The following is an 18,107-nucleotide window of genomic DNA, read 5'->3' on the forward strand; positions in this document are numbered from 1 at the left end:
TTAAGGTGTTGTTCTTCCTGTTTTCTCCACTGTCTGATCATACACTCAGTGGGAGGAGGTACAAATTGTCTCTCCGCAGCTCTATTTCCATGCTCTTTTGCATAGCTGATTATATTCAGTTTGAATTTTACAGAGTAAGACAATTGCTTACCGGTATTTATCTTTGACATCTTTATGGGCTCAGAATCCTCTGGTCACACTCTCCACCTCCATCTCCACTTCTAATTACGGCATCAGCTGACATCAGTAACAATAAGGCTCATGATTGGAGGAAGCCTGTTTGACAAGGTATGGGCAGCTACGCACCTGCAAAGCTCCCTCCTCGACTGACTTCTGTGTATAAGACACCCCTCGATTTTCAGTCTAACAATTTTAGAAAAAAATAGCATCTTATATATGGAAAAATACGGTAATTCCTCCCACCCACTGAATCTCTTTTAGTGGTTTTCTCAGTGTCTGGCCATTTTGTTTTCTCTTCACCTGTTGTCAGTCTACAGCCTCTTGGATCATTTAGCTCATTTTGTGTTTTCCTAAAATGGCTCCACTAATCTTCATATTTCCTCTTTCTTGGTCTCTCATTTCTCTACTACATTTTCTTTGTGGTAAATGCCCTTCTTCTCCCTCGCCACCAGAGTCCCTCTTGGCCTTTATTTGATTCTCTACATCGATGTCAAATGCCACTTCTTCAGAGGAGAGCTCCAACTCCTGGTCTAGGTTAGGCTTGTCAGCTCCCATTAAAGGCTCTGTTAGCACCTTGCACTTTCCCTGCCTAAAATTCATCACAGCTGTATTTAATAACGAGCCATTGGCATGCATGTAACACCGTATCTATCATTACACTGCTCATTCCACAATGAACTTTGCCTTGTTCATAGCTGTAATCCAAGAACTTAGTTCACAGCCTGTTCTGGGTTACTGCTCTCCTGGTACCTAAACTGGTATGCATTTGGATTCCATGCTCATTTATTAGTATTAATATTTATAATTACAACTGCAAGGGCATTAATGTTTACAAAGCATTTTCACATCCACACAACCTATGAGGTATATATATATATATATATATATATATATATATATATATATAAAATATTTCCCCATTTTCTGGAAAAGGAAGTTGAAGCTCAGAGACTTGAAATAACTTTACCAAGGTTATATAAATAAAAAGGCTGGGATTTGAACTGAAGTTTATCTGATGCCAAGATGTTTGGTTGACCCACTGCACCATGGCTACTAGATCAGTAACTATTACTAATTTCTCTTTGGTTCTTCACTTTTTCTTCAGAATCCTTCCCTCTTCTACCACCCCCAACCCTGAAGACCTTTCTTGGTTAAAAGCATACATGCTTCTGCTGCTGCATCATCTTCTCCTACTTCCTCCTCTTTTTCCTCCATCATCATCATCATCATCGCCATCATCTTTCATCATCACATTTATCCTTATTATTAAAGTAGGAATGGACACAGAGTAAATCAGGATCTCCCAAACACGGACTTTACCGTCATATCCCCAGAGCTTAACTCAGTGTCTTCATAGGAAGTACTCAACAAATACAGGGTGTCCCCCCCAAAAATCACAGGATGTATACTTTAACAGCCAATAGTTCCATTTTGAAAATGAGAGGTATTTTAATAAACACTGCCTTTATAATTATTCATAGTGTGTGTATACATTCTGGGGGACACCCTATAAAGACTGAATTGAATTGAATTAAAATTGTTCATTCACAAAGTAATACTCTGTACTAAAATCCTTCCATTTAGATAGAGATGAAAGAAGCACTTATAAAGTATCTCCTTCTCACAAATGTGGTCTGGCTTAGGACTTTTATGATGTGTTAAACGCTCCCCCAGAGAATGGTGTTAGATTAGATTCTCAGCAGCGAGAAACACCCAGTCTCTCTCCAGTTCACAGCCAGCCTTTGGCAGACTCTGGAGAAATGCTGGGTCAGGGCTTGTGTGAGGAGTCCTAACAACCCTCTCCTGGTAGAGCTAGCTCTCTTCCATGCTTTCCTTAGGTGCTGAATCACAGACAAGTGAAGTATGGCTGCATGCACCTTTTAATACCACGTATTCCTTGCCCCTTTTTTCTTTTTAAGCCTTGTTCCAGCTCCAGGGGAAACCCCACACAAAATGGTCATAGCAGCCAGAAACTAACATTATTTCACAATGACGGCTCCTGTACCTTGTATCCTTGGTTGTCATGAGAGACGGGTTCGTTACCCATTATGTATGAAGACAAAGAAACTCTCACACATACATCAGTGCCTTGTTGCTTTCAGCTGTCAGGAAACAAGAGAGTGACTATGTCGCTTGGGAAGAATAAATGATGTGCTTTAATAAGGCACAGTCAAACCGAGTATTCTCAGGCACTCTGTTCAAGAGGTCATTTGCTACTTAAACACAGAGTCTGAAACTTGGTATCACAGTATTCTGTCCTCAATAACACAGATCAGAGATTGGCAAACTATGGTCTATGAGTCAAATCTGTCCCTCTAACGGTTTTTGTTCAGCCATGAGCTGAGAAGGGTTTTGCAGGTAAATATTTGCAATCAATATGATGAAAGCGAATGCTAATTTTAAATCCCATTTCAGCAAATATTATTCCCCTAAAAATCTAATCTTCTCATTAGTAGACCTATATTATAAAAGATTTGCATTCAATTATTATTATATAGTAATTTCATCAATAAAACTTTTAGGAAATTTGTTCTCTCTTTTATATAATATTTAAGAGCTGGCAAAGCCTAACGTATGTACTATCTGCCCCTTCACAGAGGGTTTGCTGATCACTGACCTAGGCCTTTCCACACTGTGTCCGCCATGTCACTCCTCACACTTGGAACACCTGTCATACCTGAGTATCTGCGGCTGCCCCACAGCTCTCCATGCGCCAGCTGTCCGTTGGGCCTGGAATATGCCACTCCCTGACTCCCTGATTGCTTTGCCGGCTGAAATCAGACTAATCTTTCAAGGCCTCACTCAGATGCTACCCTCCTGTCTGAAGTCTTCCCTGACCCTCCAAGTCGACTAGAAATACTCATAGAGAATCTTTTATCTGAACATTTCATGGCTCTCTTCCCAGAAATTCAGAACATGTACACACAGAAGTGCAAAATTACCTCTTTATATTAGCCAAGCAGATCTCAAACCCACTGGGGATAATGACAAGGAGGATAGTGGCTACCTAATGAGTGCTTACTAGGGACTAGGCACTATGCTAAGCACTGTACATACATCATTCATTCATTAGTTCAGTTAATATCTATTAATACCATGCACTAAGCCTGGTGCTGGGGGTGCAATGGCAAATAAGACAGGTAAGAGAGTCACAGACTTAATGGAATGTTTAGTCTTTCAACAACTTTGCAAGGTAGGAATTATTGGTTCTATTTTACCAATGAGGAAACAAAATCAGAGAAGATGGGGTAAGTAATTTGCCCAAAGATATATAGTAATAAGTGGTGAGCAGGATTTGAATGCAAAGCTAGACGTCTGAGAGAAGCTGAAATTACTAGTAAGGAGTGTTCTCTTAAATGGCCTTTGGTTTTATACCATTTGTAAAGACCTCAAGGAAGGAATATAGAGTTCTTAATTTTTGCCTTCCCAGTGGAAATAACTTTATGCTCTTGACCCAATGCACAGGTACACTTCCTTCAGGAATGGTCCCTGATTTAGACTGAGTCAAAACCCCCTTTCCTCTACATCCCCTCAGTACCCTGTGCATCTTTTCTCTCACTAGAGCAGGAGCTCTTTTAGGATAAGTACCATGTGTAATTCACTTCTGTGTTCCGGGTCCTAGCATAATGCCTGATACAGATGTGATAAACGTTCACTGTATGAACAAATGAAAGACTTCGTTGGTAGCCTGCTCTTATAATAATGAAAGTAGCCAGTATTTACTGTGACTGGGTACTCACTGGGTGAAAGCATTATCCCTCTCCCTCTTCATCATGACTCTGTGAAGTCACTACTGTGTCATTATCTCAAGGTCACACAGATTTTAAGTTACAGAGAGATGATCCAAACCATTTTAATGGCCACCAAATCCTTCACAGGACACTTCCCAGGACTTATACAACCATCTTTTCCATGAATCTCCACTTCACCAACCCTTGTTGTGGCCCTAGAGAGCTCTGGTCCCTGATTTTAACCCTCACCAGGCCCTGCCTGGAAGTTAGATGCTTGCATCCCTGTTACCTCCCTCACAAGACGGCAGCTCCTGTGAGCAGAATCATGTGCTCTGCACTCGAACTCCTTAGAGCCCGTAGCTCCAGCCACTGCATGCTCTTAAGACGCTACATTGAACTTGGAATAAAAATAATAGTAAGTCCACTGCATTGTTATGATGATATTATAATCCAATAAAGCCGACCTAATGCCATGCTTTTATAGTATAAGCTTCTTTCACAATGGACTAAAAGCCCCGAAGGATAGGAAGAATTTAGAAAGAGGATGAGAGGAGGAGGGGAGGAGAGGAAAATGTGAGCAGCATCCAGCAGGAGTTCCATGTGCGGCCTGTCAAGGCCCAGCTCAGGCTGCCATTGGGCTGTGTCACCTGCTGAGGCCCCCCTGACTTCAATGTGGAACCAGAACTGAGAACCCCCAGGAAAGGGCATCAGGTGAGAGTGAGGAGTAGTGGGCAAGATGCTGGAAGCACCTGAGAGGTTAGGTCCTGGAAAACCTTGAGGCACCGTGCCTGGGTCTTGCGCTGGAGAAGGAGGGGGATCCATGGAGAATTCAGAATAAGGAGTGGTGAGACCACCTACCCCTCTCCACTGCAGAAACAGGCTGGTGAAGGAGAATGGCCTGGGCCTAGGAGAGCTGGAACCACAAAGACATGAAGGGTGGGGTGGGGAAGACACACAGTAGCCCTCCCAGGAATGACATGTTGAACTGAGGGACAGGGAAGGGGTCCATGTGGGCTCACAAGTAAGACACAGCTGGAGTCTGGGATGAAGAGAACCAGGTTTCTGAGCCAGCTCAGCCACTGGCTGGTTATGTGACCTCAGTCCCCAGACCTCCCAGACTCAACTTTAAAGAGAGAGCTGTTTACTTTAAAAGGCCATTTTGAAGGCTAAATGGGGAAGAAAAAATATGTTAAAGCAACTGGCACAGAGTAAGGACTCCACAAATCAAAACAAGGTTGAAACTTAATTATGTCTCTCTTCTCTCTCACATTCTGCCCTTCTGCATTCTGCCATTGTCTACCTTTAGAGTTTAATAGAGAACATTTCTTAGGGGCTAAAAAGATTGTAAAAATGCACTCTAGGATATGCCACAACGTGGGCCAACTTTTTGAAGGCACTGCACGAAATAGCCAGTGACCACAGCGAACAGCACAGTGGAGGAGGCAGTGATTCAGGAAGGCACGTACGGTGGGTTTTGGGGCTAAGAGCCTGGGCCCAATTTTCCCACCATAAATGGTTGCACCAGCTTGGTCCTGCAAAACCCTCTTCATTCAGTTGGAAAACAAATACACAATGACAATGAACTATGCGAGGAGAGAACAGACAGGAGTACACGTGGGGTAGTTCCTGCAGGTATGCACAAGACCAGAGGCAGGGAGGTGGGAAGTGGGACAATGGTGAGGCCTATGCTCTTGCTCTCAGACACACAGACACCAAAGGTCCATCCTTGATTCTTCTTCTGCCCAGCCCTGATATGTGGGCGCTTGCTGGGCTCTGGCCTTCTCTTCTGCTCACCCGCTTTTCTCTCCAGCCACTCTGACACCTATGGGTCTGACCCTCACTGACAGCTCAGTATCCATATATATCTTTCTGTTCTGCCCTTTCTCCTGAGCATCAAACCTATAGCTCCATTCACTTAGCTTTTATTTTGTTTTTTACTTTTTGTTGAAATATAACATACATAGAAAAGTCCATAAATCTTAATTTAACAATTAACCACCCAGATCAAGTTATAAAACATTTCCAACATCTCAGAAGATTCCCTCATCTCCTTCTCAGCCAATTACCCACCCACCTTGGAGACCACCACTCTTTTGATTTCCATCACCATCAACTACTTTTGCCTATTTTTGAAATTCACATAAATGGAATCATTAAGTGAGCTGTAACGGGTTTCTTTCATCATCATGGAGATCTATCCATATTATTGATATTGCAGTAATTTCCTTTTCTTTCTTAAAAACTTTTATTGATTTCGGAGAGGAAGGGAGTGGGAGAGAGAGAAGCACGCCCCACACTGGGGATTGAGCCCACAACCCAGGCATGTGCCCTGACTGGGAATCGAACCGTGACCTCCTGGTTCATAGGTTGATGCTCAACCACTGAGCCACGCCGGCCGGGCAGTGATTTCCTTTTTTATTGCTCTGTAACAGTGGTTCTCAACCTGACACAATTTTGCTACAGACACCCCCAGGGGGTGGCTTTTGGCATTGCCTGGAAAAATTTATTTATTTTTGTCTGGAAATATTTTTGATTGTCACATCTCAGGGTGGGTGTGGTGGGGAATGCTACTGGCATGGCGTGGATAGAGGCCGGGTGCTGCCAAACATCTCACAATGCACGGGACAGCTCCTCCAGACAATGGTGCAAAACGTCAATAGTGCCAAGACTGAGAAACCCTGTATATTACTTCCCTATAGTTGCTGTAACAAATTACCACAAACTAAATGGCTTAAAGCAACATGCATGCATTGTCTTAAGTGTCTTTCAGTTCTGTAGTTAAGGCGTCTGAAATGGGTCTCACTGGCTGAAATCACAGTTCAACAGAAGCAAGATGCTCCTTTTGAAGGCTCTAGGGGAGAATCCATTTCCTCATCTTTTCCAGCTTCTTAGAGGCTCCTGGCAGTCTTTGGCTTATGTGTCTTTTTTGTCATCAAAGCTAATAATGGCTGGCCAAGCCGTTATCACACTGCCTCACTGTGACATTAACCCTTTCATCCATAAAGATCTCCCTGATTATAGTGGACTCATGTGGATAATCTGGGATACTCACCCCACCTGAAGATCCTTAACTTAATGGATATATGCAAAGTCCCTTTTGCCATATAATATATAATATAATATAATATAATCCTATCTAATAAAAGAGAAACATGGTAATTGGCGTATGACCGCTACCCTTCCCATTGGCTAATCAGGGCAATATGCAAATTAACTGTCAGCCAAGATGGCGGCCGGCAGCCAGGCAGCTTGAAACTAACAAGAGGCTTGCTTGCTTCAGTGACGGAGGACTCCAACGTTCCCTGCCTGCCGCTGCAGGCCTCTGAGCTGCAAGCAACTATGTAACAAACATAGAAGCTAAACAAAACCCCAGAAACCTTCCAGGCTTCAGCCAGCAGGATGGCAACATTGTAAGCAAAGGCCAGAAACCTACTTTCAGCAACGGAGGCCTAAGAGCTGGAGCCAAACCTCAAAGCTAAAGCTGGCCCAGAATAAAAGGAAAAAAAGGAGTGGTTGGGAGCTTCAGTCACCCCCAGCCTGAAAACAGTCCTCAGCTCCTCACCCAGACTGGCCAGGCACCCCAGTGGGGACCCCCACCCTGAAGGGTGTGTGACCAGCTGCAAACAGCCATCATCCCCTCACCCAGGCTGGCCAGGCACCCCAGTGGGGACCTCCACCCTGATCCAGGACACCCTTCAGGGCAAACCAGCCAGCACCCACCCATGCACCAGGCCTCTACCCTATATAGTAAAAGGGTAATATGCCTCCCAGCACCAGGATCAGTGGAGCCGCGAGGCCTCCCGGCACCGGGATCAGCATGACAGGGGGCAGCGCCCAAACCCCCTGATCACCCTGTGGCTTTGTGTGTGACAGGGTGCAGCACCCCAACCTCCTGATCGGCCCTGCTCTGTGTGTGACAGGGTACAGCACCCCAACCCCCCCCCCCCACGGGCCCTGCTCTGTGTGTGATGGGGTAGAGCCATAACCTCCCCATCAGCCCTGCCCTGAGTGTGAGAGTGGCGGCACCCCAATCCCCTGATCGGCCCTGCTCTGTGGGTGATAGAGGGCGGCACCCCAAACCCCTGATGGGCCCTGCTCTGTGCGTGACAGGGGGCAGCGCCCCAACCCCCTGATTGGCCCTGCTCTGTGAGTTACAGGGGGAAATGCCCCAACCCCCTGATTGGCCCTGCTCTGTGCATGACAGGGGGTGGCGCCGCAACCTCCCCATCAACCCTGCCATGAGTGTGACAGGGAATGGTGCCCCAACCCCCCAATCAGCCCTACCCTGAGTGTGACTGAGGGTGGAATCACAACCTCCTGACCGTCCTGCTCTGTGTATGACAGAGGGCGACGCCCCAACTCCCCAATCGGCCCTGCTCTGAGCCCAACCAGGGGCTGCACCTAGGGATTGGGCCTGCCCTCTGCCACCCGGGAGCAGGCCTAAGCCAGCAGGTCTTTATCTCCCAAGGGGTCCCAGACTGCGAGAGGGCACAGGCCGGGCTGAGGGGCCCCCCTCCCCCCGAGTGCACAAATTTTTGTGCACCGGGCCTCTAGTATAATATAATTAATATAATATAATATAATATAATATAATATAATATAATATAATCACAGGGTCCAGGAATTAGGATGTGGATGAGGGAGGAGAACATTAGTCTACCTACCACACCCTGCCATGTGATATTCCACTGTATGAAAATACTGCAATTCATCTATCCTATTGTTGATGGACATTTGGTCTGGTTTTACTTTTTAGCTTTTATTCAAAGCTGCTATATACATTCTTGTACAAGTCTTCTGCACGTATTTCTGTTAGGTACACATACTCAGGGGTGCAATTTCTGGGTCAAGCATATGTTTAACTTGGGTAGATAAAGCTAAAGAGTTTTACAAAGTGATTGTAACAATTTGTACCCTTACCAGCAGGGTGGGCTTCTAGTTTCACTTTCCGCTGAACATCATGAATTTAAGAGACACCTTAAATTCAACTTCTCCAAAACTGTGCTATCTAGCTCAATGAATGATTATTTCCCCTGATATCCAAAGCATGCAGTCTGGGAAGCATCCTAGCCTCTTCCCTTTCTGCCCACTTTCAATTAGCAACTACATTATTTTATTCTGCACCATCCGTGCTTATTTCCATCCTTTCCTTGCTGGAGGTCTTCATCACCTCAGTCCTTCCTGGATTCCATGCTCCCAGTCTAATCCCCTCCAGTCCAACCTGCCCACTGCTGTTGCAGTCACCTTTTCTAAAATCCAAAACCTAATCCTCTTCTTCCCTTTGCTTATATGGTAAAGGAGCTGGCCCCAGCCTACTTACCCCGGCTGCCGCTAACCGTTCTATTCTCACTCAATGAGACCTCTAAGTTTTCCCGCACAGAACTGCTTACAATTTCCTCGTTTAATGCCCACTCATCTTTGATGATTCAGCCTACTAGTCCCTTCTTTACTGAACCCTCTTCCTGATAACCCTTAAATCAAGTAGATTTAAACCTTCTCTCTTCTGTGCACAAACTTTTTATTGGAGTACCTACTACTTTTCACTGGTCTCTGCTGAATAAACATAAGCCTTCAAGAGCAATGACTGTTTTGTCATACTAGGAATTAGCCTGATATATAGTAGACACTAATCAATGTTTATTGGAATGAAACTGAGTTGAGACAATACATGCTAATATGACATGGAGGAAGGGCTGTGCAGGGAAATAATAGTATCATTTTTGCAGGGCTACTATAGAGATTGCAGGAGAAAATGCACCTAAGGTTTCTACCAGCCTGCCAGGCACATAGTAGGTATTCAATTAGCTACTGTTATTACTTTTAGTGGTGAAAACCAGCGTCTTTAGTGAACATGAAGAGGATTTTTAGCTTGTTGGTCAAGGCCAATCTTACAATTTTCTTCATTTAATAGACAATTATAAGCACATCTGTCTACATTTATACAACTGGCATAGTTTGTCAAGCCAAGCTGCACTGATATGGAGGGGGCTCTTTAATCCTAGTGAACATTTGTTAGATTATTTTAGTTTTGTGTCTGGAACACTGAGTGATTCTTAGTGATTGTTGATTTTAGAACTATCATTGGCTTGACTCTTTTTTTAAATTCATATATGCATTAGATTCCAATATTTCCTAAGAAAGCAACCAAGAATTGATTGTGTTATCTCCACTCTTCTTTGTGTGTTAGTCTCAGGCAGCATTGTATCTCTGAGAGTTAACTGCACAAGGTCAGCCAATGATCTAGCCAGATGCTTTGCACACGGTAACTCCTCAGTAAAAACACCTCACTTTACAAAGTGTTTCCCCATCCTATATTTCCAGTACCCAAATGGCACCATACATATTTATTACAATATTACTGACTATATCTCCTATGCTGTACTTTGCATCCCCATGACAATTTTGTAACTACCCATCTGTGCTTCTCAATCCCTTCATCTTTTTCACCCAGTCCACCCAACCCCCCTCCCTGTATGCAAACATTTAAAATAACAAATAGCAAACCAAATTCAGCATCATAAAATAGATTTTTATCTAAGCAAGGTTTATTTTAGAAATGCAAAGATGACTCAATATCAGAAAAATCTATTAACAGATTAAAGAGAAAAATCATATGATCACCTCAGTGATGCAGAGAAAGCATTCAATAAAATTCAATGCCATCCACATTTTTAGAAACCCCTAGTAAACAAGGATAAAGGGTAGTTTCTTAACCTGTTATGAAGCTATCTCATAAAAACCTCAGAGCTAACCTCATACTTAACGATAAAACTTGAGAAGCATTCCCATGTCCCAAGACAAAAATGCTTTTTATCACCTACTATCAAAATTACACCAATGTCCTCACCAGCGCAGCAAAACACACACACACACACACACACACACACACACACACACACACGCACATACGCATGCACACACCACAAATATAAATATTAGAGAGGAAGATAATGAATTGGTATTTGCTAAAAACATACATTATCTTCACAGACAACCGAAGAGAATCTACAGACAAAACTAATTGAAGAGTGTGGTAAAGTTGCTGAATACAAGATTAACATACAAAACTTAATGCACATGAGCATTAACAAATTGAAAAATGTAAAAAAAGTACTCCTTACAGTGGAAAAATAATTTAAAATAGCATAGATAAAAACAGATGATCATTTGGCATTAGCCCAGGCTAATGGAGTAAAACAGAGATCTTGGGAATATATGCAAACATATGTGACCCTTATTGTGAAAGAAAAGATATTAGTGGAGGTATCAGTGGGGAAAATTTGAACTTTTTAAAAGGGCGTTAGGGTATGGGAAAAGAAAAAATTAGCTTCCTTACCTCATTCCCAATATAAATGTAAAATCCAGTTAGATTATTAAAGACTTAAATATAGTAACATAAAATTTAAACCCTATTGTGTCTGTGCATGAATTTTTTGAGAAAAATACAAAATGTTGCCGAAACCGGTTTGGCTCAGTGGATAGAGCGTCGGCCTGGGGACTGAAAGGTCCCAGGTTCGATTCCGGTCAAGGGCATGTACCTGGGTTGCGGGCATATCTCCAGTGGGAGATGTGCAGGAGGCAGCTGATCGATGTTTCTCTCTCATCGATGTTTCTAACTCTCTATCTCTCTCCCTTCCTATCTGTAAAAAATCAATAAAATATATTTAAAAAAAAAAAGTAAGTGAAGGACATAAAAGACTTAAATGGCAAGAATACCATATTTGAATGTGGGAAAACTCAATACCATAAAGATAGCAAATCTTTCCAAGAAGTGGATTTCCAAGTCTGAAGTTCACCTGCATTAAAATAACCTAGAGCACTTTTTAAACTGTAGATTCTCGGGCTCCATTTCAAACTGCTGAATCGACAGGTCTGGGGAGGAAGCCCTGGAGTCTGCATTTCAGAAAGCTCTCCAAATGATGCTTTTGTGGACTAACGTTTCAGGTCCTTTGCCGTAGGGAAGAAGGTCATAATCTGAATTGCCCAGGAAACTCACCTGGGACAGTTTTTTTTTGAAATTCAGATGCCCGAGCCACACCCCATAACAACTGAATCAGAATTTTAAACTGAATCAGATTCAACATTTTAAAAGTGCTGCGGTGATTCCAACGGGCAGCCCAGGTGGAGGGCCAGTACCCTGGATGAGAGTGCAACTAGAATCAGGTCTGGAAGGTTTGCTGCCCTTCCTCATTTGAACATTACTCCTAGTGCTAACCTAGTAGGAACTGGACTTTATTTTGATTAAGGAAACACAATTTCCTTCCATATGGGTTATGACATTCATTTGGTATCCCCAGCATCCTGTCTGATACATAGCAGGGGCTCGGTGGTCATTTTCTGAAATAAATTCAACTAAGTGAAACTGAATGAAGTGAATCAATATGTAGGTGAATAGAATTTTCACCAAATGCCACTGGATTCAACAAACCTATATGGCACCTAGCACAATGTTATGCTATGAGAGATATAGAGATGAACAAAATATACTTCTTCCCTTCAATTGTTCATGATCTGGTGGGGGAGGCAGAAACAGGCAAAAGTATTTTATAATTGAGCAGACAATGAGAAGTGTACAGAATACAAAAAAGGGAATAAAAGAAAATTTGGTTCTGAATGACAGAATCTGGAAGGCATCATTGAAGAGTGGCCTTGAAGTACACCCAGGAAGAAATTCGGAAAACGGGCAGTTGCGCTATAGGCACAGGGAATTCTGCACAGCATAAGCCTAGCCAGGCAGGCCTTTCTCTAACCTTAATGGAAGACTGCTGGGCAGATATTAAAGGCTTCCTTTCTTTCTGATTTCCTTGTGACCACTCTCATTTTTCAAGTATTTTGCCTCTGGTTTATTAAATCTACCTCCTGGTGCCTCAGCTGATTTCTTCCAGGAAAAGTTTTCATTAGCATTTCTATGGGGAGCACCTGCTACCCCATCTATCCCTATTAACTGAAGGCTAGGGCAATGGGTTGCTAAGAGGGGAATTTTAATCCCCTCCTTCTGACTCATCTATTTTCTAATTTAGAATGCTAGGTCTAAAATCACAAATGGCTCACCAGTGAAATCCATCCTTAACATTAAAAATGTAAAAGACATGCTTCTCAATTTTACATCTTTAACATTAAAAATGATAACAAATGAATGCTTCTCAATTTTATATCATCTGTGTAAAATGAATGTATTAAAAATCAATCAACTTCATGATTGTGAATAATTCTAAAGGTACCTTAGATACTATTTGAATGCAAAAAAATCTCAGGCTAGTGTGGGTAGGTTATGAATTAGATGAACTGTTAAATAGGGAAGGTTTCACAAAACCACAGCATCAAAGGACATTTGATATTATCTACCGAATGTATATTGCAGGGTAAAACTAATTAATATGTGTATGACTCTAGATGCTGAATGTATATTTTGTATTATATACCAACATATTAAGCTGATGGATTATGTGTTCTTTATTTAAGCAAACTGCTCCCATTGATGTCATGTGACAGATGTCCTTTGTAAAGCCCATGAGATAAGCCAGTCACCATAGTGTAAACCACCATGATTTATGTAAAGTGGCAGAAGAAAAGGGTTTGTAAATCAAATTATCATTGAAATGGAGCCCAACTTGGCTTCTAAGGCAAGGTAAGCCTCCTTTACAGCAGACACAGGGCATATTTAAATTCAGCAGATATTCAGATTCATACCAAAGCAAAGAATGTGAGACAATTGGGAAGGAAAATCAATGTTCCAGATAAGCCTACCATTTCCAGGCATTTTTTCTTTATAGTATATTTCATTAATTGATTATCTGATTTTTCATATCTACTTTCGCCCAAAGTGCATTTCCCTATTATTGGTTTATTTTTCTTCTGGAGCAAAAAATAATATTAAATTTCACATCAAATTTGTCATGCAGTTAAATTGTTCCTTAGAGAAACTGATGTCTCTCATCAACACTCATTCTGATTCAAAACCATTCTGATTATCCAGCAAAATGGAAATGCTGCCCAGAATCATATGCATAATTAAATTTTACAGAAGATCCAAATTAGAAAAAAACATTTTTGAGGTGCTCAGATTTTTTTTTGTTTTGATAGCCATCAAGAATAAGCATTCTCACATAACCAATGGACACAAGACACTGGCGGGGGGGTGAGGGCATGTGCTGGGGGGTAGGGGAGGCCGGGGGAAGGTCAATGGGGGGGGAAAAAAGGAGACATATGTACTACTATCTGTAATACTTTAAACAATAAGATAAAATTTAAAAAAATAAGCATTCTCACCAGCTATAAGAGTATAGCCTTTTGCTATTCAATCCAATCACTTGCAGTATGTGTATAATTCTAATTGTAAAGCATGACATGCTTACTGTACATTTAAGGTGTCTTTTTGGGGGGGAAGAGGCTATACAGCACATAGGTACAAGCCAAAATATTTAGAGTGAGTTGTATCTGAAGGGTGGGTCATTCCCTGACTGTCTGGCCAATCATCCATGGACAAAGAAAGCCCCACCAACTTGGAAATATGAACTGAGTGGGATCACCCAAGGAGATTTGAGAATCTGAAATCTCTCTTGATTGGCATTGACTCTATGGAAGTGAGGAGAGATAGTTCCTGCCTGGTGGGTATTAAGGTTCCACCTGCCACAGGGTCACTGAATGGGAGTAGGAAGATGAAGAGGCCAGACCAGGAATCTGAGATCTTGGGCCACCTTTGGGGCTCTCAGGGAGTGAAGTGGGGCCTATAAATGAGAAAGCCATGGCAGAATCACAAGCTACACCTTGGCTTTGTTTTTTATGCCCCTTTCTTTTCTTTTTGATGCTCTCTTGGTAGCAGCATAAACATATTATGAAAATGTTACCTCCTGGTGACTACGTGTCCTTGCATGACCCAGAGCTTTAGAGGGAAGCAGTATGCTCCTTGGGGACCATTGTGGTCAAGATAACAATAAACCCAGAGAATAATGTCAAGTGGGAGGTGGAATGCAGGAAGATGGAGTAGTGGCCAACAGAGTGGCTGCCCCTTCTCAGTGGAAAATGCTTTCCAGAGTTAAAACCTGGAGAGGGGTTGATTTTGTCTTAACAGAGAGGATGTTAACTGTGCTAGTCTTTCCTCGGCATGTAAAGAAGTGCTTGTTATGTTCACTGGAGAAGACCTGTCTGACATGAGGCTGCACACAGGGTCTTGGCAAAAGACACTACTTCTGCAGCCCTCCTGGCCACACCCTCTGGCCAGCAGGAGGCAACTGGCTGTGGCATTGATGAAGGACCCCATAAGCCACATTTTTGATACCTTTCATTCAATTATCCATCATGCACATCTGCTTCCCCAGAGACCTCCATGCCCGATGTTACATGTTCAGAGTCAACTGTGATCTGCTAGCTGGTTGGTTCGAGTTGAAAAATAAGGGCAGGACTAAAAGCTAAGCATTCAAAAATACATATTGGATGCATGAAGGATGACAAAGCAGGCTGGAAGGGCTGAGACTACAGCAAAGGGAAAATTCTAGAAGAATGGGAAGAGAAAGAGGTTATGCCCTTGCTTGAAAGCATTCATTTACAGGGCATTTAACTGTGTTAAAAAAAAAAAAAAAAAAAGGCGTTCTTGGTGGTAAAAGAATGGGAAACACATCTGGAGAACATAAAGAGACAGGAGAAAGGAGAGAAGGCTGGGTAGGACATATCTACAAAGTGAAAATCAGAATAATGAAGCATCCTGCAGAAGGCTGGAAGAGGACCAAAATGTACTAATCATCTACTATGTGCCAGGCACAATTTCCCCGCTGAATCACCTCTGGGTTAAGCCTCACAATGTCTAGCATAGTGCCTGGCATAGAGTAGGTGCTCAAAAATAAGTTGGATATTAAATTAATAAATGAGCGAGTACTTCTCAACCTCTCAATCACATCCAATAAGAGCCTGAGGCCCAGACAGGTTAAGAAACTTGCCCAATGTACCACAGCCAGTAAGAAACCTAAGGAGTCTGACTTCAAAGCCCAGTGGTAGAAGGAGGAGGGTGAGCTATAAGGATTTTTGAAGGAATCCAGAAAAGGGTGTGGTGCTTGGGTATCTCCCAGGGACTGAGAGAGGGGAAGGAAGACTCAAAGGCCAAGCGAATTGGGCTAGGGAAGAGGGCTATTGGTCACTGGGAAAGAATTCTTCTTCTGGAAGAATGGGGCCCTGGGGGAAGGCATGAAGGCTGGTGGGTGGCGACTGAGCCAGCAAGGGGCCGCATCTAGACTAGTGCAGTGGGTAAGCTGGGTGGGGCGGAATGGAAGCACAGCCTGTGAAACAATTGCAAAGGGTCTTTGTTGGGCAGGGAGGGACCCGAGGTAGGGCGGGATGGGGAAAAGGTGGCTGAAATGGTCAAGCGGAAGACCTGGGCAGGTTGGGAAAGACACATAAGAAAGTGCCGAAAGGAATCAGCCACTGGAGGGTCCCTGGGAAGGGTCCGGGAGAGTGTGGTCTGGGTTGGGAGGGGAGGCTGAATGTGAGGCCTGCGAGGTGGAGCGTGAGTCCTGGGTAGGTCAGGGTGACCAGCCCCGTCGCAGGAGCCGTGTCCGGCATCTCACCTGTAGGAGCTGCCCACGGCACTCGCCACCTCCTCGCGGATCTGCCTGTTGAGGGCGTCAGCTGCCGCACGCCCCTTGCCACCCTCGGGGCCCGCGACCTGGGCCTGGGCGGCAGGCAGCGGCGTCTGCTCCGGCCCCAGCCCCTCGGCGCGACGCAGCATCCAGGCCGGCCCGGCCTTCTTGCGCGTGTAGCGCTCGTCCGAGCGCATCGCCTCTCCCGCCCCGACGACACCCGCTCCTCCAAGGGCCGCCGCCCGCTCCGGGGCCTCCGCGGCCACCTGCACCGGCCAGCGCTCCTGGCTCGGAGGCCGGCGCTTGGGCGTCCCGAGAACAGGCGCTGCCGCCTGCGAGGCCGCGGGGATCGGCATGGGCTTGGGGATCCACGGGTGGTCCCCGCGGCGCGGCAGCGGCCAGGCGCGGAAGTCCTTCTGGTACTGCGTCTCGCGCTCGAAGGGCACGTCCGAGGGCTGGTACTCGCTGCGCGGCCGGCAGCTCGGCTCGGGCCGCTGCACCTTCCAGGCGCGATAGTCCTGCCGCATCACCGAGTCCGCGGGGCCCGCGCCGGAGGTGGAGCCGGAGCCGGAGCCCGAGCTCGGGCCGGGGCCCACTCTGCTCCGGCCGGAGGCGGCCGCGGGCTCGCGCTCGCCACTGGGCCCGGGCGCCGGCCCTGTTGCCCGGGCAACTGCATCCAGCTCGCCCTGGGCCGGCTGAGTCTCTATGGCGACCGCCGGCGCCGAGGGGGGCGCGTGTGCCGGCTGCGCCGGCTGCTGCGGCGGCGGCGGCGGCTGTGGAGGGGCGCCCGGGTGCTCGGTGGCCTCCGAGTACTTGGTGAAAACCAGCGGCACGGCGATGTCCGCCTTGTCCAGCTGGTTCCAGAAGCGGGCGATGCAGCAAGCCCGTGTGATGCACGGCCACGCCATGATGTTAGCCGCAAAGCTGGTCCTCCCTTCTTTTCTGTGGGACTCGGGCGAGTCTCTAATCTTCCTCCAGTCCTTTGGCCCTCGACCAGCCAGCCGATCTGATTCCCACCGTTTTTTCCTGGGTGGACTGCGTGCCTCGGCCTCCTCCCTCAGATCGCACCCAGGAAGGTCGGGCGGCAACGCTTTCGCCGAGATAAAGTCCCGGGATTACGGGCTGCAAAGGCCTTGGGAACGCTGCCTGCTGCGGGCACCGGAGGTGACAGATGCGGAGTCCCGAGTCCCCGGCGTAGACGTCCGGACGCGCCCCTCCCGGAGGCTGCGGCGGCGCGCAAACCCCGGCGAGCCAGGCGACGCGAGGCGAGGGGCCACGGGCTTAAGCCATGGCGCAGAGGAAGGGCCGCCCGTGTGGCCGCCGCGTCGGCGGAGGAGCCTTTTCTTCTCCTTCCCGCCGGCGGACCGTCGCCGCCGGCCACGAGCAGGTCTCGGAGGCGATCACCTCCAGCGAGACGGAGCTTTGCTGGCTGCCGCGGCTCCCAGAGACGCTGCTGCAGCCGCTGCCGTCGCCGTCTCTGCTGCAGGAACGCGGCCCCACCCTTCTCAGCCGCTCAGCAGGAAAAAAAAAAACCTAGGAAAGATGCTGGGAGAACGCGTGCTGCAGAAAAAAAATCACCTGCTGTCGTCAGCGCGCGCTGCTGGGAGCTCGCCCTCTCTCTTTCTCC

At 45.7% G+C, this 18,107-nt stretch overlaps 1 protein-coding gene across 2 annotated transcripts in view; it reads right to left on the reverse strand.

The window, feature by feature from the left end:
* The window catches only part of MAP6 (microtubule associated protein 6), a gene marked incomplete at its 3' end in the record, with an annotated part of 80,129 nt that extends 62,022 nt beyond the window's left edge, over nucleotides 1–18,107 (reverse strand). For both annotated transcript variants that reach the window (XM_081098733.1, XM_081098734.1), the window contains exon 1: nucleotides 16,469–18,107. In XM_081098733.1, coding sequence (XP_080954859.1) covers nucleotides 16,469–17,388 — 920 coding nt within the window. In that variant the 5' untranslated portion in view covers nucleotides 17,389–18,107. The remainder of the gene's footprint in view (nucleotides 1–16,468) is intronic.

Source organism: Myotis nattereri, assembly GCF_964212035.1.
Source record: "Myotis nattereri genome assembly, chromosome: 9".
Lineage (NCBI taxonomy): Eukaryota > Metazoa > Chordata > Mammalia > Chiroptera > Vespertilionidae > Myotis > Myotis nattereri.